Source organism: Monodon monoceros, unplaced genomic scaffold (assembly GCF_005190385.1).
Source record: "Monodon monoceros isolate NGI ecotype Baffin Bay Population unplaced genomic scaffold, NGI_Narwhal_1 Super_Scaffold_5, whole genome shotgun sequence".
Taxonomy (NCBI): domain Eukaryota; kingdom Metazoa; phylum Chordata; class Mammalia; order Artiodactyla; family Monodontidae; genus Monodon; species Monodon monoceros.
The window spans coordinates 113,248,772-113,274,013 of NW_021703782.1; the positions used below are offsets into that span (position 1 = coordinate 113,248,772).

The window sequence follows — 25,242 nt, forward strand, 5'->3', positions numbered from 1 at the left end:
GTTCTCACCTTGCGGTCGGTCACGTAGAGGTTCTCACCTTGCGGTCGCTGCGCACCACACAGCGGTTTGCTTTGTCTCAGCCCTGCTTTGTCATTCCTTATTGCCCCCTTAGACGGGTGTGTAGGTGGGGGACTGGCTGTTTCCGGTCATACTCAGGTGTCCTCCATGGTTCTCAGGATGAGGGAGCTTTTGCTGCTGTGGCCGTTGTCTCTTGTTCTGTGGGTGTCACTGCCCTGTCCTCTCGTTTCCTGGCACAGACAAGGTGTCGCCTGTAACTCCCTTTGCCTGGGGTCAGGAGCCCAGTGGGCCTCAGCTGCAGGCTCAGGTCTTCCTACGTGAGGGATGTTTTCTCCCGTTGTTCAGTTACTCAGTCTCCTTTCCTTGTTCCTTTTAGTCCTGGAGTCCCTGTTACTTCATGTGTATCTTACTTTGCGCCTTTGTGTCTCTCGTCCTTTTCCTCATGATTTCTTTCTCCTTACGTTTCCTGTGTTTATTTAAGATTGCTTTGCTGCATTTTTGAGGCTACTAGTTTGGGGGTTTTAAGACTGAACTTCTTTCAGCTGCTGAATGATTTTGGGAGGGAATTTTATTTTCTCTCTCAGTTTTATTTTCGTTGGTTTCGTGCTGTGCCAGATCCTGGGACCCTGTAGACTTTCCACCATGGCCCCGGCAGAGCCCAGGGGTCTCCTTGCACTCGGGGGCCCTCAGGCTTGGCACCTGGTGGTTCCCACGGGTCTGGACGTGGGGTCTGGCACCTCCGGGGTGCCCCCCGCTCCCCGCCCCCTGCTGGCTGCGGGTCGGGGCCCAGTGGGCTGGCCTGCATGGTTTCCTTTAACCCCGAGACCCTGTGGGGCACATGTGACCCTGGACCTGTCTCCAGTAGGGACTCTGTAGCCGCGAGGGTGTACCAGCCACATGCCTGGTGTTCAGCCCACGTCACTTCCGCCGCCCCCCCCCCACCCCCAGGCCCGCAGAGGCAGCCACTAAGCCGGAAGGGGACTTGCACTTCCTGCCTGTCACCTATGATCTCTGACCTGTGACCTGGCAGGGTTGTGGGGGCAGGGGCAGGTCGCGGCCACCCTGCGTTTCTGTGCCCCGCTCAGGGCGGTTCTTGAAGGTTGGGCACTAAGCAGGACGGGCGTAGGCGTTATATTGACTAACGAGCCCCCGTCTGGGCACAGCGCGAAGACACCCAGGTGTTTGTGGGCACCCGCGTTGTCCTAACCAGTGCTCAATTCTGTTGTCATCCATAGTCCATTTCATTCTCGATTGCCCCCTAGCTTGAGCTTGAAGATACGTATTTTTCTTGAAATAAGCCTTTTCGTCATAAAGAATATATGCCGATTGAGTTAACCCTGAAAACTGCACAAAGCCAAAAAGAGTCCCGGTGCCTCCTGTTCCCCCAAAGCTACGATTCTGGGTGTGACATGTGTTCACTTTTACTGTGAACTGCCTTGAGCACCGTAAAAGAGAGCTGACGTGAGCACACAGGAGCTGCTTGCTGGGACCCAGGCCCGGAACGCCCTGGGGCCCCAAGGCCCTGGCGGATGTGGCCAGGCAGCTATGCGAGGGCAGCAGCCCTGAGGCCCTTCTCGTGGCCGGGCTTGGCTGGCCTCACGGGGCTTGTCCAGCAGGGAGTGTCTGTGGAGAATGTGCTTCTTGTCTCACTGGCCATGGGTATGCACAAAGTGGTTTGCTTGAGTCAAGTGTTCTCTTGACCTCCCTCCCCAGAGCGGGCCTGTGTGTGTTCACAGGTGTGTGCCTGTGTGAATCTGAGTGTCTTTGGGGGCGTGGTCAGCGTCCGGGTATGCTGTGTAGCACGTGTGTGTGACTCTGTTTCTAAATGGCTGTGTCTGGGGTTTCTGAGCCTGTGGGTTCACAGGGTGGGTCCGTGATGGCTCTGCCTGTGTGGAGGTTTCTCCTCGTCTTATCTGTACTGGGTGCCCGTCTTTCTTCTGTGCCCCAGGGCTGCCTTTGAGGAGGGAGCTGGCTGTGGCCTTGGCATTTTGCAACCCTTGGCAAGGCTGGCCAAGAGGTTTCGTTGAATGAGCCAGCCCCGAATAATCGGCACTGGCTGGTGTCTGGCCGTGGATTGGGAGGCTGTGTCCCGGCGTAGCCAGAGGCTGTGACGGAGCAGTGTCTTCCGTGGGTGTGGGTGGGGTGTGGCGTCTAGAGCCAGGAATTCCCCATTAGGGCCCTGCACGCACCCCCCGCCACACGGCGGACTGGCGGATGCTCCTCGGGGCCGCCCCTCCTGTGTCTGGGGCACAGCGTCTCCCTGCCCGACGCAGCTGCTCAGCCTGTAGACAGGTCTCTCCAGAGGCCTTGGCCCGTCTTCACTTAGTGAATCCAAGAGAACACCAGCCTGATAATGCTCTTGTTGTGCTGTTGAGTCTGGGTGTGGACACGCACACGAACCTGTGCGAATGCGCCCACCACCACCGAACACACACTCACACGCTCCTTCCCCAGGGACTGACGGCCAGGCCAGGGGTTCAGAGCCAGCTGGGTTTGAACACTCGGAGGCACTCAGACCTTCCAAGCACCCACAAAGTCTGCTCGCTCGTTTGTCAAGTGGCGCGAGGGGTTGGGTGGTGCAGAGGGTGGCCCTGTCCCCCCAGAGCTCAGTGTCGCCTGGGGGTTGGGCACGAAACAGGCCGACAAGCCGACACAGTGCAGCTGTATAAGGGTGCGATTGTTGGGGGGCTGGAGACCTGTTAGCCGGAGCCTAAAGAAGGGCGGTATTGACGCCGGGACGTGGAGCCGAGAAGGAGCCAGTGAGCGCAGCGCTTCTCGGTGGGGGCAGAGCAGAGGTGCCGCAGGCATGGAAGTGACGGTGGGGTCAGTGGGTTTGGCTGGTGAGTCGGGGCAGAGGAGCAGCTTCCTTGGCAAAGTTTCTGGAGACTGAGCTTTGGGGGCTCTGTGGACCACACTTAGCTCTGCAGCTGGGCCAGATGCAAAGGAGCTTGGCTGTGTTCCAGTAAAACTCCTTGAAAAGCAGGTGGTCAGTGGCTGCTGACCCCTGAGCTACAGAGGGAGGGAGGGCCAGAAGCAGCTGGGCTCCCCAGGCCGCACGGAGGAGTTGGAATGGCCTGGGAGCATCGGGGCTGCCCTCCTGGACGGTGGCCGGGGGCGCTGGGGACGAGAGGCCGGTTCCAATCCAGGTCTCGCACCCAGAGCCCAGCAGCCATGGAGACAGCCGAGGCCCTGGGTTCCCTCATTTGTGAAGCGGGGGTGGGGTCAGGACCCACTGCAGGGGACACGGGTCATTAGCACAATGTCGGTAACGGGTCTGACACACTTGGTGCCTGTGATGGAAACTGGGGCCTCGAGCTGAGCCAGGGCTGGGGGCAAGCGTCCTTGTGGGGTGGGGGATGCACGTCCTCGAGGACGCATCCGCGGGGCTCACAGCAGCGGAGGGCGAACGTGTCCTGGGGCCCACCTGTCCCCCACATCCTCAGCGAGCCCCTGTTCCCGCAGGGTCCCCCTTTGCCCGAGCCAGCCTCAAGAGCGGGAAGACGGAGAGCTCGTCGTACTTCCGCAGGAAGGAGAAGATGTTCCGGTTCTTCATCCGGCGTCTGGTGAAGGCGCAGAGCTTCTACTGGGTGGTGCTGTGCGTGGTGGCCCTGAACACGCTGTGCGTGGCCATGGTGCACTACAACCAGCCCCAGCGGCTCACCACGGCGCTGTGTACGTAGCCGGGCCCGGACCCGCCCCTGCCCCCGCCCCTGCCCCCGACCCGCCTCCGCCAACCTCTTCTGAACCGCTTCCGGTCCACAACCTGTTGCTTTGGGATACCCTGGGCAGGACCCCTGTGCTGACTAACGTGCTCCAGGGGCCTCTGCTGGGGGCCTGGCTGTGCCCCAGGCCTGGGCTCCCCATCCCAGGGCTCCCCAACAACCTGGGCCCTGCTTCCAGGGAGCCTGGCTGATCTGGTTAGACCCCCCACCCATCAGGGTAGTGGGAAATGAGTGAGTGAGGGGCCTGGGGCACCGGGGTCATGTGTCCCCCGCCGCAAGGGCTTTAGACCCAGGGAACGAGGGAGCCATCCGCCCTGGGCTCCTGAGGAGAGAGAGTCCTGGCTCCCAGGGGCCTCCCCGGGCTCTTCTGCTTGTTTCTGCTTGTCTTCTTGGTTGGTTGAATCTGGGTGTGTCCATGACCAGGGATGCCTTGCAAGCCTGTGTCCATGAGCCTCAGGCCAGGCCAGGGGCTCTGGGTCATGACCTGTCCGGCCCTGGCTACAGTTCCAAGGAGGCAAAGAGCTGAGGTCCCCCCCCCAGGGACCAGGCTGACCCTTCACACCCAAGGGCCCTGCAGGGCACGTGCAACTGAAGGTCTTGCTTTGTTGTCTTGCCTCACAAGAGCTCCGAAGACACTGCACGAAGGACTTCTGTCCTGCGGTCAGTGCTCCCTCCTTCCCCTTCCCCAGGGTCAGCCACCTTCACCCTGCTCGTGTCTGCGGCTGATCTGGAAACAGCCTGTTCTGGGTCCCCACAAGCGCCTCCCTCTCTGCTCGGAGCCCTGTGCGCCTGCAGTCACCTAGGTGGCCAAGAGAGCCATTCTCCAGAGAAGAACCCTCCTGGCTCCCAGTTCTGGCCCCTGACGGGCCAGCCACACTGAGCCTGGGCAGCTCCAACTGGGAGCCTGGGAAGCTGCTGAAGGGTTCTTGTGGGCGGTGGACAGACGGCTCCACGGGCCGCTTGAAAGTGTGGGTGGGGAGGCCTGTGTTGGGGGTGGGACTCCAGGCTGCTGTTTCCCAAACTTCGATTGAAATCTTTGCTGGTATAATGGGAAAGGGCAAAGAGAAAGCAGAAGCAAGAGGAGCCCAGGGAGCTTCTAGCAGCCAGGCTGGCTCCCCGGGAGAGGGCGGGTTACGGAACAGAGGGTGCACGTGGAACCGGTGCCCTGGCCCCTGAATCATGTGTCCTGGACCCGTGGTTTGGTGGCTTGGGACGTGGTTTGGGACCGAATTCAGTGTCTGCCTTGAGTCCTCAGGCTGCAGTCTCCCCGCCCTTGGGGGCTGGGTAGGGCCTGGGGAGCCAGGGATTCCTCCTACCTCGGCGGATGGTGCGGCTGCTCCCTGGGGCCTCCTAACCAGGCCTTTTCTTCCCTCGGAAGAAGCCGGTGGCGCCCAGTCAGTCTTGTGGTTTCTCCTTGTTTCCTGGGCATTTACCAGCTGAGCGGGCTGGGGGTGAGCCGCGTGGCCTGGTCGCTCGTCTGACATGCAGGAGCACGAGGCTGGAAGTGTCCAGGTGCTGGGCCAGGCCGTAGGTATCCCTGGCGGGGAATCTGCCCCCTCACTGCTTTGCCTCCTCTGTGGTTTTCTGGAGACCCCCGAGCTCATCAGCATATTCCCCAGGGAAAGTGGCTGGAGGGAGGGGTGGGTCTGTGCTGCCTCTGGACACCTCTGCTCAGTGCCCTTGACAGCTGGGCTGGAGCTGAGACAGGCTGACCCAGCAAGGGAGGGCAGGCCTTGCAGGAGGCAGACGCGGAGGTGGGGACTCCCCTTCTGGACCAGCTTCATCAGAGCTCGCCATGGGACTCTGGCCTGAGGCTGGCTGCCCCGCAGAGCGCGGGTACTGTGCACCTCACTGTCTGCCCACCAAGGACCCCGAGACTGAGGCTTGGATGGTGAAGGAGGGATGGGAGTGGGTGCTGTCATCCCGTGAACCCCCAGGCCTCACGGAATGGACCTGACCACCCTCCCCTCTGTCCCTCTGTACCCCCACAGCACGCTCTCCTCTTGTTATAATGCAGACACTGTTTAACCTACCTGCTCCGCTCCCCTAGCCTGTGATCTTCTGGGGAGAGGGGTCAGCTGTCTCCTGCGCCAGCTCAGAGTAGCGCCAGGGCCTGCTAGTCGAATGAATGCTTTAGGGATGAATGCGTGAGCACCCTTTCTCGGCCTCTGAGGGGAGGCTGAGCACGTGAAGCTGAGGGTCTCCTCCTTGGGAGAGAGAAGGAGCAGGCAGGGTGCCGGGGGCTCCGCTCCGGGTGTCCCCTTTCTCTGAAAGCCTCCCCTTTGGCGGTTCCTGTGCTCGTTCATGCACAGGGCTCCCGCTTTGGTCTCCTGGGAGCAATGTGGACACCCAGGCAGTGTCAGCTCCAAGGTCTGCCGTGTGTGTGGCTGGGGTGCCCATCTCCATGGTCTCTCCTCCCGGGACCTGAGCTCCTCTCGTGGGGTCCTGAGGGGCCGGGGCCACGGGGCTTGTGTTCCGACTGCACTCAGTCACCGCTTTCCTGCGGTCTCTCCAGGAGGGCTGCTTTGCCGTCTCATTACTCGTCCCGTGCTTGGCTCGGGTGCCCTGGTGGTGGTTTTGACTGGTTTCAGAGGCCAGGCAGGAGCTGGTTGTCCACGTACTCCGGTCCCCTGCCCGAGGCCTTCCAGGGCCGTATGGACCATCACGTGTGTGTCTGTGAGGCACGGTGCCCAGTGGACTGTGGAACTGATGTCTCTGCTTGTACAGGGCCTCTCGGCTGCCACAGACCTGCCCAATGAGGCCGCTGCCTCTGTGCAGCACTTGGTGGAGAGCTGTGGGGGAGAGTAGATTTCGGGGTGCGCAGGGAGGGCAGGAAGTGTGTGGCCCCCTCTTCTACCATCTGTTTTAGCATGAGCTGCTTGAGGTCCAGTCTCCCAACCAGCCTGGATGCCAGAGGCCCTGGGGAGGCTGGGTGGGCAACTGCCTGGTGACTGGACCCCTCGGTCCCTGGCCCTGCATGGTGGGCTCTGCCCTTGGTGCTGAACTGCTTCCCTGGCTCCCGTGCCCTGGGGTCAGAGGCTCACTGTCTGAAATGATAGGTGGATTCCAGCTTTGGGATGAGGGTCAAAGCCAGTGACCTTGTTCTGACGTCTGGCATTCCTGGTTTGGCGGCCCGTCAGTGGCCGAGCTCGGCTGCGTCTCCTGCGGTCTGTGGCCTCGTACCGCTTTTGGACTGTTTCCTCTTGCTCTGACCCTGCCTTCTGCTCAGGCTGGGTTAGGGGTAGTGTCTGTGTGCGCTGGATTTGCAGCAGGTCCAGTGCAGCCTCCCTTCAGTCCTGTCAGCCGGGTCAGCACTGCCGTGGCGGGATCCCTGGGCTGAGGCAGGCCCTGCTCACCACTGCTGCCTGCCCGGCCCAGCCTGTGGGAAGCGGAAGGCACCCCACCCACAGGGGTCTCTGTATGACTCCCCAAGGCCCCCAGCAAGCATGGGTGCCTCCTGGGAGACTCGTACTGCGGGGGCCTGGGGGTGTCAGGTGGTAGGGACACTCGCCTTTAGGGGGGCGAGCCTGCAAGCATGGTTAAAACCCAGCACGGTGCTGCTGTGCGTCCAAGGGGGTCAGGAGGTCCTCGCAGAGGGACGGGGGTTCTGGCCGGGTGGCTGAGGGATTCCAGCTGCCGTCAGTGCACGGAGCGCGGGATGAGACTGACGGCAGAAGGACAGGCTCAAGGCCGTCCAGCTCTTCCACGGGGGTTGGGCGCCCTCTGCCTGATGCCTGGGTCCTCCTCTGGGAGATTTGGGCCCTTGACCCAGAACTCACTCTTGAGCCCAGTCCTGGGAGGCTGCCTCTGTGTCCCAAGGCACTGGGCACTCAGCTTTCAAGGTGGAAGGAGCACCTCTCTGAGACACTCCCTGTCTGTTCGCGGGCTGTTCTGTCCTGGGCTGAGGTTGGAGCTCAGGGGCCACCGGCCAGGCCTGGAAGCCCCACCCTGGGTCGGCCCAGAGGTCTAGTGTCCTCCTGTCTGGGCTGGAGCCAGGTGGGAGGAGACGCGAGCTAATCCCCCTCTTCTCTGGCTTCTCCTAGACTTTGCAGAGTTTGTTTTCCTGGGTCTCTTCCTCACAGAGATGTCCCTGAAGATGTACGGCCTGGGGCCCAGGAGCTACTTCCGGTCCTCCTTCAACTGCTTCGATTTTGGGGTGAGTGAGCCACCTCGTCAGGGACGCCTGCTGGGGGTCCAGACGGGTCCGCGGTGTCCTGGCCGGAGAGCACACGCACCCCTCCCACGATGCCGTACCCAGTGTGAGCTGGGGCCTGTGGAGCAGAGCCCGGGGGCTGGGGGACTGTGATCCCCTGTGGGTCAGAAAGGCTGCTGGCAGGCAGGGGAGGCCTGTCCTGGTCAGGCCCTGACTGGTGCGGGTGCTGGCCATGGGCAGCCTCCTTCCCTCCCTGGCCCTGTCTGTAGAGTCTCAAGATCAGCTTAAGGCTCTGTGACCTCCTCCGCACCTGGTGTGCGATCTTCTAAATGTCTGCCGTCCCGTGGAGGCTCGAGGGGGCTGTGGTCCTGACCCCCATCATTCCTGTGGGTCTGGTCCTGGGCACATGCAGCAGCGCTTCCTGGGGAGGCCGGAGGGGAGCAGTGGGCCTGGGTCCCTTCACCAGCCTCTGCAGGTGAGGGAGGCCTGGAAGGCAGGTGTTTCTGAGGCTCCCTGTGTTGAGCCCAGAGCCTGGGGATGGGGTGCTGTTGACACCTGTCCAGAGGCTGAGTTCTGACCTGGTGGAGGCTCTGAGTGAGAAGCGGCCGTGCCACAGCCCGAGGAGGCCTTGCACCTCTGCAGACTTCTCGGAAGCCAGGGGGGAGGCTGGCCCTAGGTCGAAGGAAAGCTTCGATTTGGGATGCAGTTTAACTTTACCTTTTCCTCTCTGCGCTGCAGTGCAGCTGACAGACAGTGTCTACGACTTTGTCAGATCTTCACGACGACTCACTTCATACATGAATAACTGGAGACATTGTGTGATGGGCCCAGGACTGCCCAGCTAGTGTGCGGGGGAGTCAGTGCTGGAGCCCGGGGTGGGCGTCGTACACCCGCCATGCTGCCTGAGCTCTGGGCGGGGGAAGGCGGTGGCTGCCCAGGTGCTCTCTGGGACATGTGGGCACCTGCGATTTTCATAGATGGTTGTGGGGAAGCCAACTCTTCTACTCCTTTGCCTTCTTGGTTACAAAGAGAGCTGTGGTGCGCATAGGCAGAGGGGACCCAAAGAGGGGAGGAGACTTCAGAGTGACGGTGTCTGGGAACCAGCTAGGCCCCAGGGCAGGGGAATAATTTGCACACAAGCCAACAAAGTTTTCCAAAACTTAGCAGCTTAAAACAAGCACCTATTATCTCAGTTTCTAAGGGTCAGGAATCCAGGCGTGGCTTTACAGGGTGCCTGTGGCCTGGGATCTCTCACGCGTTTACAGCCCAGCTGAGGCCGGGGACGCAGTCATCCCAAGGCTTGATCAGGACTGGAGGGTTGCGTTCAGGCTCCTCACAGGCTGTTGATCGGACTCGCTCGTGGTTGGTGACTGGCCTCGCTTCCCGGTCCCGTGGCCTCTCCACAGGCTGCTTGCGTGTCCTCACCGTGTGGCAGCTCGTGATGTGAGTACCTGACAGAGGCTAAACCAGTCTCAGGAGAGACAGCCGTCAGCCTTGCTATTGTGTTAACATTTGTCAGGAAGGAGTCGCCGGGCCCGCCTGCTTTTCATGGGGAGAATGTTACCCAGGGATGCGAACACCAGGAGGCAGGGGTCCTTGGGGGCCGTCCCGGAGGCTGACTACCACAGTCCACTGATCCAGATTCTTCCCAGTGTAAGACACACTCACCTCCACTCCCAGTTCCCCAGACACATCCCATCACAGCATCAGCTCAGCGCCCCGAATCTCGTCATCCAAATCGGACCCAGGTCTGGTTGAGGCTCCTACAGTTTCTTTCAATCTTAGAGCCGTGAACTGAGAGAGACGAGCTATCCACGCCCACACCCAGCATAGAGCGGTGGGACGGGCAGGGGTAGCTGCTTTAGACCTTCCCGTTCAAAACGGGGCCAGTGGGATGCACAGGAGGGCTGGCTGGACTGCAGCCAGCACGTGTTGGGAAAGCCCTGACTCGTTCTGGGGCCTGGGAGCCCTTGGGCTCTTGGTTTTACCCGAGTCCCCTCTCCTTTCCGTGGAAGGTAGTGAACATTTGAGTCCCCTTCCCTTTCCGTGGAAGGTAGTGAACGTTCGAGTCCCCTTCCGTTTCGTGGAAGGTAGTGAACGTTCGAGTCCCCTCTCCTTTCCGTGGAAGGTAGTGAACGTTCGAGTCCCCTCCCCTTTCCGTGGAAGGTAGGGAACGTTCGAGTCCCCTCCCCTTTCCGTGGAAGGTAGGGAACGTTCGAGTCCCCTCCCCTTTCCGTGGAAGGTAGGGAACGTTCGAGTCCCCTCCCCTTTCCGTGGAAGGTAGGGAACGTTCGAGTCCCCTCCCCTTTCCGTGGAAGGTAGGGAACGTTCGAGTCCCCTCCCCTTTCCGTGGAAGGTAGGGAACGTTCGAGTCCCCTCTGCTTTCCGTGGAAGGTAGGGAACATTTCCAGCTGAGGTCTTCTTGGCCTGCTTCCTGCTTAGTAGAATTGTGGGATCCAAAGGCCTCATTTTGGTTTTTGCATTTCAACCCAAGCTGGTGATATTTTTGTGCATGTAAGCCTTTTAAGAGCATTGTGAGTGTGTTGTGAGTCTTCCCAGAGTTCAGTCCATTGGACGGAAGCCGTGCCCACAGCTCTCTTAGAGATGAGCCCTTCTCGGACTGAGCTGCTGCTGAGATGACCAAGGTCAACACCCTTCCACGTCCTGGAGGACTTACTGCTTCGTGAGGCCCATTTGCGAGGCTCACCCTATATCCCTTGAAGGGCCGGAAAGCGGCTGAATATGCTCTGAGGCCCCGCCTTTGATCTTTTGGGATCTTCCATACCAGCCCCCGTTGTGCCCTTGGCTTCATTTTTAGACCGTGCCATTTCTTTTTTTTTTTTTTGACCATGGCATTTCTTAACGTTGGCCTTATTTGGTCTCTGGAGAGGCTGAGCATCTCCCAAACTAGCGAGTTGTGGCTTCTCTTCACTTAGCAGCGCTTCCTCAGTTCCCGCCCTCCTCCCGCCTTGGGCCGCGAGCAGCAGGAGACGCCAGGCAGCAGTGCCACGTGCACTCTGCTTGGATGGCGCCTCCGCCAGCGCCCCAGCGCAGGAGGTACGTCTCCCGCTGCCCCTGCGGCTGCAGCGTGGCTCTCTGCCCACTCTCCTCCTTAGTTTCCTGTGCCCCCTCACTCTCCTGCAGGCCTCACGGGCGGCACCTTCAGCGTCCAGAGTCCTCGGAAGAGTGTGTTCAGGGCGCCTCAGGCCATCGCCGCTGTGCTGCTTGGGGCCGCTCCCCAACTCCAGAGCCGCCCCGCGCCTGGGGACCTTAGTTTAGCAGCACGGCACTCCTGCTTCCGAAGTCGGTATTGGTCTTTCCTTCTGGGTAACAAGTTACTCCAGGGCTTAGTGGCTTAAGGCAGCACATGTCCTCTCATTCTGGTGGGGGAGCAGTCAGGCTGTGACTCTCAGGTCCCTCCCGAGGTTCAGTCCTTGCAGCCTCCGCTGGGCTGGAGAGCTCCCTTCCAAGCTTGTGCTCGTGACTGTTGACAGACCTCATCCTCCGGCCTCACTCTGGCGGCTGCTGGCAGGCTCGGGCCTGGTCACGTGGGCCTCTGCACAGGCTGCCCCAGTGTCCTCACAACACGGCAGCCGTGGCCCAAGAGAGGGCCGAGAGCACGAAGGCCAAAGCCTCAGGCTTCTTGTAACTGTTCTCAGAGGTGCCAGCCTGTCACGTTTGTTGTGTTCTGTTTGCTGGAAGTGAGTCACTAGGTCCAGCCCACCCTCCAGGGGACGGGGTGTACAAGGGGGTGAACCCGAAGCAGTGGGGATCATGGGGGCCGTCTTGAGAGGCCACCTACATTGTGAACCAATGTGAGCAAATTCTGAGGATTAATGGGCAATAGGAGACATGTTGGAAGAGTGACAGTGAGAAGAACGTAGATTCAGAAAACAGCAGTCTTCAGCCCCGGGCACGATCTGGGTGCTGTGTGATGCTGAGACGAACTGGTGGTGATTTTCGGGGGACCAAGGACAGACGCGGCAAGCTCGCTCCATTCGCTGCCCTTCTAGGGTCGTAGTGGGTGCAGCAGCTGCGAGCAGGTCTGACCCCTGAAAGCCGTGCTTGCGTCCAGGGCGGAAACGCATTTGGGGCGATGCGGAGCTGGTGCAGCCAGCAGACCAGACACGCAGGGTCGTGGAGCAGCGCTAACCTGAAGGGACCGCTGCCCTGGCATAGTCACTGTTGGTCAGGCTTGGTGAGGATGTTGATGTCGAGCTGATCCTGTTTGCAGCTGGTATGAAATGGGTGGAAGTGACTGAAACCTTGGGTGATGTGTGAGCCCAGCGAAGCAAAAGGGAATTTACGAGATTGATGTTCGGCAGTGGAGTTCTCCACACCAGCTGCAGAAGCCAGCTTAGAAGGAGTGAGAATTAGCCACACGCACGAAGAGCACACGAGCGCTCATGCTGACCGCAAGCCCGGGTGTGCCCCGTGAGGTGCAGTGCCCAGGGAGGGAATTCTGTTTGGGTGCCGTTGGGTGAGGGGTCTGCTGTGCTTCAGCCCTGCTGCTCTGTCCTTTCTGAGTCCCTCACGTGAGACACTGATGCTGAGGAGTGGCTGGAAGGAGGGGCAGGCCTCTTGCCCGCAAGTCCCGGTCCACCAACGTGGACGGCGCCCGGGATGACTGTTGGTGAAACAAGGGGCAGGCTTGCCCCCATCTATCCTTGGTGGTACTTGCTGGCTCCCGCTGTTCGGAAGAAGACAAGATGCAGTTATGAACTGGAGCATCTCAGAGGTGGCAGGACCAGAAAGGGGATGTTACAAGGAAGCAGAGTCTGCTGGTCTGTGTGAGAGCAGCGTAACAGTCAAAGCTGCCGGAGGCGGTTTGCCGGCCCCAGAGGGTCACCAGGCTGTGATGGAGCACAGGGGAGGCATCAGACGAGGAGGCCTTGGGATCTGCCGGGAAAGCTGCAGCCCCACTCGCCCCTGTTCTGTGTCCTCCTGGTGTGTCTGGGTGGGGGAAGGGCGGACACCGTCTGCAGCTCCCGGAGGCGGCGGGGGCTCAGTGTGAGGCCTGTGCCTCCTGTTGCCTTCTGTGGCTTGAGCTGCGGACGGGGTGGGCGGGGCAGATGCTTACGGAGAGAAGCAGCCGCACACGCGCCCCAGGCTGACCCCATCTCCGTTGCAGGTCATTGTGGGGAGCATCTTCGAAGTGGTCTGGGCGGCCATCAAGCCAGGAACCTCCTTTGGGATCAGTGTGCTGCGGGCACTCCGGCTGCTGAGAATCTTCAAAGTCACGAAGTATGTCATCCGTGCGCTTTGGGGGGCGGGGGCGCAGGCAGCATGGGAGCCAAGCCAACACAGGTGCCGCTCCTGGGGACGGACGGTATGGGTCTTGCCCTCAGCGGCCTGGAATCTCTTTCTGTGGGTTTTAACTGGTTAAAAACAGAAGACAGTCACAAAGCAGCCCATGCAAGCGAGGGCCACAGCCCACAGGACTTCGTGTCGGCCCTGGGAGCCCGTCTACCTGCAGTGCCATGTCCAGCCTCAGCACTGCCCCAGCACTTCTGGTTCTTTCGTTAGCTCGTTCCCCACGGTTTCACCCTGTCTCCTCTCTTGAACTCAGCAAGCCCACCTTTCAACCTCAAAGGATGACTCTGCTCCATAGTTGATGGAGAAAACAGAGGTTATCAGATGGATGTTTTCCCATCGTCCCGCCCCTAAGTCTGCTCACCTACCCTGCAGCCCTGCTCCCGTCCTGGCCCCGACGGGACTCTGACCTTCTGACCTGAACTCCCAGGCCTGCCTTTTCCACTCGGGGCCGACGCTGCCTGGCCTGTCCTCGGTGACAGGACGGGGCCCTGACCGTGTATTCAGTTTCATTCCACTTGGCTCTTCACAGCCTGGAAGCAGGTCTCTTCCTTTTGCCCACAAGGAGGCTGAGGCCCAGGCCAGAATGCGACGCAGGCCAAACCTCCCCCGTCTCTGCCAGATCAGCAGTGCTGGGAAGGGGGGCTGCCCTTGTCCACAGCTGTCTCGGCAGCAGCAGAGCTGCCCTCACCCCAACGGCCATGGCCGTAGGACTCCACAGTGGTACCCAAGCCACCCCGAGGCTCTGAGGCTCCCACCCCGCGAGCGGCTGGAGCGCGTGGCCCGCACTTGCCTGGCACCGGCCTCCGCACAGTGTCCCTGGTGGCCCGGGTCATGACGACTGTGGGACGGTCCAGACCGAGCCTGCGCAGGTGGCTTGGGCTCCAGGCCCCCGCTGCAGTGACCGACACAGCCTCCTGGTCTTTCTATTCTGTTTTAAATCCAAACCTGAGGCCATTCGAGGTCAGGACAGTTTAACCGTGGAGGAGCTTTGACAGGAGTTCGGTCGGCTTGGCCCACAAAGGCTGCTGGGTGCCCTGTGCCGCCTACCCTCCGTGCTCTGCTGCTTCTGCGGGAGAAGGGGCTTCAGGAGGTGACGGCCGGTGCTGCCCTCTCCTTGGTCGTGGGCCTGGCATCTTAGCAGCTCCATTTCCTCCTGGAAAGCGGGTGGCCCCTGTCCTGACGTGGGCTGACCTACACCCCGCCCATCCCACGACAAGGCCGTTTGGAGTCTTCCAGCCCATCTCCTGTTAACTCTCACCTACCTAGTCAGAGAGCCTGAGGAGGATGGTGGGCCTCTGTGAAGCAGCCTTGGGGACAAGGGCCCAGGGATGCCCCAGGCAGATGCCCTAGTCCAGGGCAGAGGACAGCAAGTGGAAAGGCACAGAGGCACGTGGTACGTCCGCCTGGGCTCTCCTGGGGGTCGCAGCTGGAGGGGACTCATCACCCAGCGAGCCAGCAGCAGCTAGACCGTGGGCAGACCTCAGGGGGCCTGTGAGCCAGGGGGGGCCAGCTGAATGAGAGGGACAGAGTCTCAGACCCCCAGGAGCGTTGGAGGGGTGGGGTGGAAGGGAGTCGAGGCTGGAGGGCTGCTCCGCACTGTGTGGCCCTGGACCTCTGGGAGGGGCCGCTGGGGTCAGCGTCTGCACCCCGTGCCCGGCCTGCTCAGTGGAGGCTCTTTGCGCGGGGACCCGCGTGCCGAGGGTGGCGATGCTGATGGATGCTCCAGTGCAGCCCCTTCTCCTGTGTGGCCGTGGCCCTCGCTTCCCGCGAGTTGGCCTGAGGGGGTTGAGGGGCGAAGGCGGGCGTGGTCGTGGGGGTGGGGAGACTGGGGAGCAGGTGTAGGAGGCGATCGTGAGCTCAGCGCTGGACCCTCGGCGTCTGCTGTCCCTGTGGGCAGGGGGGCGGGCGCGGTCCAGACAGGTGGTCTGGACCCCTGGAGAAAGTACTCTCCACACACCGAGCGTGGGCCCTCAGGCCAGCAGGCGCCAGAAGCCGCAGGCACGTGCGTCCGTGTCCGGGCGTCCAGGCGCTCGGACCAGGCCTCTCCCCGCAGGTACTGGAGCTCCCTGCGGAACCTGGTGGTGTCGCTGCTCAACTCCATGAAGTCGATCATCAGCCTGCTCTTCCTGCTCTTCCTCTTCATCGTGGTCTTCGCCCTGCTGGGCATGCAGCTCTTCGGGGGACAGTAAGTGAGGCCGGGCCCCGGACACGGCGCTCGGAGGGTACGGTGCCACCCCGGGTGCGTCCTCCGCCCCCCTCCCTGAGGGTCCTGAGGGGGGCTGCTGGCACCAGACGCAGCCCGTCCAGCCCAGTGGAGCTGCCTCTGTCCAAGACCCTTGTTCCTCTCAGGTTCAACTTTCAGGATGAGACTCCGACGACCAACTTCGACACCTTCCCCGCCGCCATCCTCACGGTCTTCCAGGTAAGGCTCCTGCTCCTGGCTCACTTCTGGCGTGTGGGGCCCCCCTGCCGGGTGTGCAGGGCACGCAGCCTGCCTTCCCTGTCAGCCCCTCCTGCCTCTGACGTGCGTCCCCCGCGCTGGGACCAGGTCGGGAAGGAGCTGCCCGAGGAACAGGTGGACACCTTGGGAGGCCCTGGCTTCAGGTCGCCACTTACCTCTCTGCCCCCGAGACCTGGAACCGATCACAGCCGTCGTCCATTGAGAGTCGAGTGGAAAGCACTCCCCAGGGCTTCTCCCTCCAATGGCTTGGCCCCAGCGGCCCCTGTTTCCCTTTGTGTCTGGAAACATGCCGCCTGCAGCCCCTGGGGACGCTGAGCCTTGGTTCCCTCTTGAGGACTCTCCCGGTTCAGCGCTGTCCCCCTCACAGAGCTGTGGCCCCTGGGTGCCCCACAACTGGCCTCACCAATGTGATAAAGCCCTCTGCCTCATGAGCGCCCTCCGCCACACCTGAGGCCAAGCAGGACAGGCGGGGGCGGCGGGGGTGCCCACAATGGCACTTAGGGAAGCCCACAGGCTGCAGGTGCTCTGGCCAGGGCCCTGCCTGGCTCCTGGCCTCTGGGGCCGCTGGCACTGCCCCCCAGCCAGCACTGCAGCCACAATGAGTGTATGTAGAGGGGACCTTTGGGGCTCCTCTCTCAAAGGAAGGCGTCTTTCCAGCCGACCGTTCGAACCACACTAGACGCTTGCTGACAGAGTGACTCAGTCTCGTGATGTCACCCGCAAGCCCCCCTCCCGACCTGGGCGGAGCAGAGCAGCTCTTTTCCCAGAGGCTCGTCTGCTCCCGGCCTGGCAGGACTCCAGACCCCGGGCTGTCATCGTTCTGTTTCTTGTCCGACCCCACTTTCGGGTCCTGTGGCTTCGCCCTCCTCTGAGCTTTAAGGATTGGGTTGCCCGTCAGCGTACTACCCTTCGCACCTTCTCCATCAGAAGCATCGCCAATGGCTTGACTGACTCAGAGCTGGGGAAGCGTCCAGCCCTTTAATGAGGCCGAGAGGGTGGTCGAGGCTGGAGGAGGCTGAGAGGACGCCCAGGACCGACCGTTGGCCCAGCCGGGCCTGTGACGCCCACAGGATGACGCTGGGTCGAGGGCCTGAGACCCAGGCTGGAGCCCCTGCTTCTGAATGGGGTTGGAGAGGGCACAGGGAGGCATGTGACCAGGGGGAGAACAGCTTGAACTCTGCTCCTGGGGAAGCTGCCCGACCACGCCCACAGGTGGAGGGTGAGCCGCTCCTAAGAAACTGAAGCAGCACACTAATGCAGGTGCCTTTAACCCTCAGAGGGCTGAAGGAAGAGCTCAGCACAAAATTACGGAAGAAAGCCACCTCGCAACTGAGGATCTCCGGTTAATGCGAAAGATAACTAAGTAACATTCCTAGAAGTAAAAGACACAGCTGTTTAAATAGAAAGTGGAGACTGAACCGTACACTGACGTGATCCTCTCAAGAACGTGGAGGACCTGAGCCAGCTGCGGCTCAGAGGTGGAGAGAGAGGGTGCCAGCGATGTTCCAGAAAGAGCTGAGACCTGGACACAGCCTGATACAGAGAAAATCTTAAAATCTGTTATAGAAAGACAGATTTCCTGCAAAAGAATGCCAGTCTGATGGCAGGCCTCTCGTGGCAATGATGCCAGAAGGTCTGGGAAAAGCAACTTTAAAATATTGGAGGACGGTCCCTGTTGGCCTGGAATTCCCACTCAGAGAGCCGCAATTCAAGGTGGAAGAAAGACACACCCAGACACAGATTCTGAGAGTCACACCCAACTGCTGAAAGCGCTGCAGACACGGATACGGATACGTTTAGGAAAGCGGATAAATGGGGAGAAAAGGTGCATTAACCCGAGGAGAAGCAGAAAAGCTGGGCTATTTCAGAAACTGAATAATTTCTGAATAATAATTGAATAATTGAAAAATCTACCTGCCCTGGAGACATGCTGACAGGTTTACAAGTGAATTCTGCTGCATATTTCAGAAAGGTTACTCCAATTTTATACAGACGACTCCAGAGAAGTTAAAGAGGAAACACCCACCCTTGTATGAGACTGGAATAACCTTGATATGAAAACACTAGACAAGGGCAATATAAGAGAAGGAACATATAGATTACTGTCACACACAGAGAGACAAAACACCCTGAGGGAAGTACTGGATGTACTTAAAGATCATCTTTATGATCAACTTGAATTTATCCTAGAAACGCAAGATGATTTAACATTAGAAGGTCTATTAGTGTAATTCATCTTAACAGATTAAAGAAGGAAAAAAAACACGTATGATCAGAAAAAACATTTGAACTCTAGCAAAAGCACAGCCAAGCACCAGAGAGAGAGGCAGATGAAACAAGACTGACAAATTGTGTTGATTGTTGAAGCTGGGTGATGAGTACGTAGGGATATATTACACTCTCCACTTTGTATGTTTGAAACTGTCCATCGTGAATTTTTTTTTCTAAAAGAAAATCCCATGATAAAACCCAACACTCCTTGCAAATAAAAACCCTTAGCAGGTTATGCTAGTATCAGTGGTCTTAGTGCAGTAGAATAAGAAAAAAATGAAATAACATTTCTCAGGATTGCCAAGGAAGAAAGAAAAATGTCATTATTTACAGGTGAAATACTTATATACACAGAACACTCATGTTGTCACTGCAGATGGACAGTTTGGTTATCCATAGACAAAAACATGGAGTTGGATTTCTACCCTGTAGGAGATTTGAATATCAGTTCAGGTGAATTAAGACGTAAATGTGAAGAGCAACTCTGAAATTTTAGAACATACAGGAGAGTAATGTTACTGACTGAAAGCAGGGAAAGCCTTCTTAAGGAAGATGTAGAAATGCACAGATCATAAAGGAAAGCTTTGACAAATTTGGCTATTGAAATACAAATTTCTGTGCATCAAAAGACACCATAAAAAGGTCAAACGAACAAGTCATAGGCTGGGAGTAGATGTTTCCACAGCATTAGCTAATAACCAACAGCCAGAATAAATAACCAATAACCAGAATAAATCGAAGACTTCCACAAATCAAAAAGGAAAGACAAATAATGCAGCAGGAAAGGGCAAAGTGTGTAAGCAAGGAACTCGGGACAGGAAATTGGGCTGACGAGTGGACCTGTGGAGACCATCATCTGCTCACTCATAGTCAGGAAATGCAAAGTAAACCCACCTGTCAGTTTAGTTGAAATTAAGAAATCTAACAGTCTCAAGTTTTAGAGAAGATGTGGAGAAATGAGGATTCCTTTATGCTGTTGGTGTGTTGGTAGAACCACTTTGGAAAGTAATGTCACAGTATCTAACCCACCGGAACTCACACAACAGCAGTTGCCGTTGTGGGTATGTGCTCTGGAAGGTCCCTGGCCTAATGCGCAGAGAGAGACCTGCGAGACCATCACAGCAGCATCGTGTATGATGGCAAAACGCTGGAAACCTCTTGATCGTTCATCATCAGGAGAGTGGATAAGGAGGGTGTGTTCCGTCTGTGCAGCAGGACCGTGAATGACCTAGAATTAACTATATTAACATGGATCACAAGCAATGTTAAGCTAAAAAAAAAAGAAAAGCAAGATCTGAAATAATACAAGGCATATGATACTATTTAACTAATTTTTTAAATTGAAGTGTAGTTGATTTACAATGTTGTGTTAATTTCTGCTGTACAACAAAGTGATTCAGTTATACATATATATACATTCTTTTTTCCATTCTTTTCCATTATGGTTTAGCATATGATACTAAATATTTAATAAGGATGGAAACATCTTGTTTCAAAACACATTGCATAACAAGTTTATGGTATATATGGAAGTACAGGTGTAAAAGCTTGCATGGGAATGTTTAACACCAAATTCAGGGTGAGGTGGGCTTGGGGAGAGGAGGAATGAGACTGGAGATTTCTATTGAGGGAACTTCAGCTACATTTTAAAGTTTTATTTCTTAAGCTGGGTAATGGGTACACAGAGCTTTAAATATTATTCATTGTACCTTTCTGAATGTTTGAAATAGTACATAATTTAAAATTAAATGGGTACAAAAAGATAAACTAAGTAGACCTTAATCAAAAGAAAGCTGGTGTAATGTTAACATCAGCCAAAATAGAAGTGAAAAAGAAGGTGAAAAAAAGCTGTAGTAAAAATAAGGAAGTACATTACGTAACAATAAAAGGAAGATGCAGCCTAACGGCACGGCTCAAAAAACATACCAAGCAAAACCCCACAGAATTACAAGGAGAAATCAACAGTCCACCCTCTTTTAAGAGGCTTATGTTTCTATCAGACTGAAGGATGAAGCTGATAAGGGATTAGACAGGATGTAAAAGAACTCATGAGCACAGCAGTCACAGATCGATCGGCTGATACATACAGAACTTGCCAATTGATAGTGAATAAAATAGTCATTATCTGGGGCACAAAGAACATTCACAGAAACTGATCACTTGTTAAGTCACTCCGGAAATTCCTACAAGCATTAAAGAATCACACTCCTACAGCACACATTATTTTTTTTTAAAATTTATTTATGTTGTTTATTTTTCTTTGGCTGCGTTGGCTCTTTGTTGCTGTGCGCGGGCTTCCTCTAGTTGCAGCGAGCAGGGGCTACTCTTCGTTAAGGTGCGCAGGCTTCTCATTGCGGAGCACAGGCTCTAGGCACGTGGGCTTCAGTAGTCGTGGCTCGCAGGATCTAGAGCGCAGGCTCAGTAATTGTGGCACACGGGCTTAGTTGCTCCACGGCATGTGGGATATTCCGGGACCAGGGATCGAACCCGTGTCCCCTGCACTGGCAGGCAGATTCCGAACCACTGAACCACCAGGGAAGTCCAGCACATTTTTGATATTACTTAAATAAATAGAAAGCACTAGTAAACAGTCACTTAAGATCTTCCCCATATTTGAAAGCTGAGGGTTTGGGTTGAAGAAGACAGCACAGTGGGCAGTACAGAATATTTAGGACTGAACAATAATTAGCAAAGCTCATAGGATGAGTCTGAAGCAATACTTAGAGGAAAGCTTAGAGTCTTAAAAGCAATTATCAAAATAAGAGAATGACTAAAAATAAATAAGTGCTCATCTTAAAAATCTAGAAAAAAGAATAATAGAGTAAACCAAAGAGAAATTGAAAGCAGGAAAAAATGATGCTAAGAGCAGACATTAATGAAACATAAAACTAAAATACCAAGATAACAAAATCCTAAAAACCTCGTTCTCAATAAGGATAATAAAGTAGATAACTTTATAGCAAGACTGATCAAGAAAAAAAGCACAAATAAAAAGTATAGCCCAATGCAACAAACTAGTGAATATAATGAAAAAGAAGCAGACTCACAGATAAAGAGAATAAAAGAGTGGTTACCAGTGGGGAAAGGGGAGAGGGGAGGAGCAATATAGGGGTAAGAGGTACAAACTATTACATATAAAATAAGCTACAAGGATATATTGTACAATATAGGGAATATAGACATATTTTCTAATAACTGTAAATGGCATATAACCTTTAAAAATTGTGAATCACTGTATCGTACACCTGGAGCTTACACAATATTGTACATCAACTATACTTCAATAAAAAAATACATTTTTTGAAAGTATAGCCTAAAAGGGAGGTATAACTACAGAAAAGGGAGATATTTTTAAAATCCCAAAAGAATATTATGGCAACTTTATGCCAATAGGTTTGAAAACTTAGATGAAATGTGCACTTCTATAGGAAAACATCAGTTACTTAAATCAGCTCAAGAAGAAAAAAGAACTGGATAATTTTATAACCATTAGAGAAATGGAATCCCTAGTCAAAGCTCTCTTCCTGCCTTCCTGCCTCCTGCCCAGGGCTCGGGGAGTTATAAGGTGAGTTTTGTCACGCCTTTAAGGAACAGATGATAATGGACTCAGACACTTCCAGAGAAGGGAAGAAACCATTTCATGGGGCTAGGACAACCTTGACCCCACAGCCCGGCAAAGACAGTGTAAGGAAAGCAAAATGCAGACAGAGTGTGAGCTCTGTCAACCAAAAAAAACTGCAGGAGGCTGCAAATAAGAAGTGTTTTGGGGTCTTAAGAACTGCAATTCAAGAGACACAGATTTGGCCCAAATAAAAAGAGTGTCCTGGGGAAGAGAAAGAGTCGGGGCCTTGTAAGACAAAAGCCACGAGACTGTGCTCTGACACAAGAAGGGAAATGTGTGTCCTTCAAGGATGGCTGTCACCAGGCATTTTAGGGTAGGTGTCTGGCAAGTGTCTTGAGTTTCTGACAGATGTTCTGGAGGCCTGCATTAGGACATTAAGTGGTCAAAAGGTCAGATTCCATCCAGGCCTCCTGGCTCCATTTCAGAGAGCTCTCTCCTTCCACAGATCTGTGAGGCAGGGGCTTTGTTTTGTCTACTGAGGATCTCAAGTGCCTGAAGATTGCCTGACGCACAGCAGGCAGGCACTCTAAGTGTTCGCTCAGTGAAGGTAGATGCAAATAGTCTGAAATAGAATATTCAAAAATCAAATCCAATTGTGTACAAAATAGAACCTCATGGCTAAACTGTGCTTATCTCAGTAATACAATAATTTGTCAATGTAATTTCCTGATCTCTACAGTTTAAAAGAGAAAAATGAGCATATCAATAGATTTAGAAAGATAGAATATTGATATTATGATGAAAAACATGTTATACAAAGAACTTAAAATACTGGGGACTCAAAAAAAAAAAAAAGAAAACCCAAAACAAACCCACAGCTAGTTGGGTGATAGCTATTTTTTTTGCGGTACGCGGGCCTCTCACCGTTGTGGCCTCTCCCGTTGCGGAGCACAGGCTCCGGACACACAGGCTCAGCGGCCATGGCTCCCGGGCCCAGCCGCTCCGCGGCATGTGGGATCTTCCCGGACCGGGGCACGAACCCGTGTCCCCTGTGTCGGCAGGCGGACTCTCAACCACTGTGCCACCAGGGAAGCCCAGGTTTCTTTTTTGAAGAGATGGAAATAAAATTCTAAATTCTGAATTCTAAATTCAGTTCTAAAATTGACTGTGGTAATGGTTGCACATATTTGTGAATATACTAAAAACCATTGAATTATACACTTTAAATGACTGAATTATATGGTATGTTAATTATATCTCAATAAAGCTATTATTTTACAAAGACCGTAGCTAACATCACAGATAAAAGATTGTTGGTGGTTAATTTTATGTCAACTTGACTGGACCATGGGGTGCCTAGATTAAGCATTATTTCTGGGTGTGTCTATGAAGGTGTTTCTGGATGAGACAGCATTTGAACTGGTGGACTGAGAAAGCAGATGTGGAAGCCGCACCCAGTCCACCGAAGGCCTGAGTAGAATAAAAGGGCTGAGTTAAGGGAGAGTCCACTCTCGCTGCCCGACCATCTTTGAGCTGGGACATCCGTCTTCTCTTGTCTTTTGACTCAGAGTTGGGCTGAAACTTACACCATTGTCTCTCCTTGTCAGCTGTGGGTCTTGGGACTTATTCTCCATGACCACAAGATATACCCAGACATCTCCCCTTGGTTCTGTTTCGCTGGAGAACCCAGACTAATACAGATTGAAAGCATAACCAAGGATATCTAGTATTTAGGCAGTTGAAGTCAATGTAATAAGAAAAAGAAAGAGGCAGAAGGACTGGAAAGGAAGAGACAAAATAGTTATTATTTACAAATGGGTGATTATTTACACAGAAAACTCAAGAGAATCAATTAGAAATAATAATAGAATTCATTGTTGCTGAACACAAGGTCAACATAGGAAAAATAAAGCTTTTCTATATAACAGTATCATTCAATTAGAATATTCAATTAAAATGAAAGATTTCATTTACAGTAGTAACAAAAGCTATGTTATCCAGAAATAAATCCACAAAAAGTATGCAAGACTTTTACAGGTGAAATTATAAATTGTTATTAAAAGACCGAAAGAACTGAATACCTATGTTTATAAATGGGATGCCTTACTGTGGTAAAGGGATCCGTTCTCCCTAATTTAATTTGGGATCCAAATCCCAACAGAACTGCTCTTGGAATTCAGCATATTGATTCTGTGGCAGAGTAAATGGCCAAGGATAGCCAGGACAGTTCATGAAGGAGTGATGTGCCCCTCCATATATCAAGACTTATTATAAAGCTACAGTAATGAAGATTGTGAGGTATAAAGACAAAGTATCAAAGAACAGACTAGAAAGCCCAGAAACATGTCCAAGCCTATGTAGGAAGTTGGTCATATGAAAAAGATGGCATTTTAAATCAATGGGAGCGGGATGGGATGGTCAAAAAACGAGCCTTCTGTGTGGAAGAAAAGTAGGTCTTCATCCTCAGGTGTGCACAGAGCAGTAACCACAAGCCCTAGTTGGATTAGAGACCTAAAAGCCAAACTTTAAAATGATTTGAAGAAATATAGGAAAATTATTTATGACCTTGGGATGGAGAGAGATTTCTTAAGGGGCAAAAAGCAGAAACCATAAAGGAAAAGACTGATACATTTGATTTCATTAAACTTCTTTATAGTACAAAAAAATTAGTTAAAGGCAAAAAGGAGACCAGCAGAAGATTTTTCCAGTAGACATTGCAGATAGAGAACTAGTATATACAAGAATACTTAAGGAAGTCAGTAAGAAAAGGTGAGTTACCAGAAATCCAAGCCAAAGTGTTGAAAAGGCCACAGAAAGGCCTCAAAGTGTTGAGCAGCCACTGGATACAAGAGAAGATGTCCCGCCTGCCTGGCTCTTCCGTTCACCGCTCCGGCCCGGAGCTATCAAAGGGTGTGACTGCGCTCAGTTTGGGACGAGGGTGTGAGGAAGACACAGCCTGCGTTGCTGGTGGGACTGTAATTTGGGATAAACACTTTGGAAATGTCTAGTGAAGTCAAAGGTGTGCAGAACCTACGATCCAGCAGAACCAGTTCTAGACAAACTTCATGTTCACAATGGGACACACCGGCAAAAACCTCGGAAGTGTCTGTTGGGGAAGATGGGTGAGTACATGGAAGGAATCTGTGCAGCACCTTCCACGAACAGTGGGTTTATACGTGTCCACCCGGGTAAACTTCAAAGATAAAAGAGTGAATGAACGGAATGATGATGTAGTCTGACACCTGCCCGTGCATGTTTAAAACACACGTGGTGTATTTCATTTATAGGCGTGTGTGTGTGTTGTGTGGTGTAGGACCACAAAGACTGGAGGCCCCCCAGGTTCACGGTTGGGGTTGCTTGTCGAGGGTGATCGTGGGCAGTGGGACCTGATGCGAATATGACAAAATGTTAGCAATTTGCATTCTGAGTGGCAGACACACGAGTGTCTGTTACCTTATCCCCTTGTACTTTCCCCCAAATACAAGTGAAAAAGAGGCACGTGTTTCCCGATGGGGCAAGGACGGCGTTTAGCCGCCCTCGTGGCCTGGACCCCCTGGGCCAGGGGAGGCAGGAACCTGGAGGGTCAGAGGCCCTGTAGCTGTTGTCTGGCCGTGAGCAGCTTGTGCCCCTCTCTGAGCCTCAGTTTCCTCACTGGTGCAGCAGTGACCAGGCAGCTCTGGGATGTGGGAAGCTCTGCCATGGTCTCCTTGCCTTTGCTCACCTTTCTCTCCTGTTGGGA

General features: G+C 54.7%; 1 protein-coding gene across 1 annotated transcript in view; it reads left to right on the forward strand.

Annotated features, from left to right (window-relative positions):
* Positions 1 to 25,242, forward strand: part of CACNA1B (calcium voltage-gated channel subunit alpha1 B) — a 191,127-nt gene that overhangs the window by 66,775 nt on the left and 99,110 nt on the right. Inside the window, 5 exon segments of the mRNA XM_029202413.1 lie at positions 3,481 to 3,690; positions 7,784 to 7,896; positions 13,025 to 13,137; positions 15,263 to 15,394; positions 15,559 to 15,631. Coding sequence (XP_029058246.1) covers positions 3,481 to 3,690; positions 7,784 to 7,896; positions 13,025 to 13,137; positions 15,263 to 15,394; positions 15,559 to 15,631 — 641 coding nt within the window.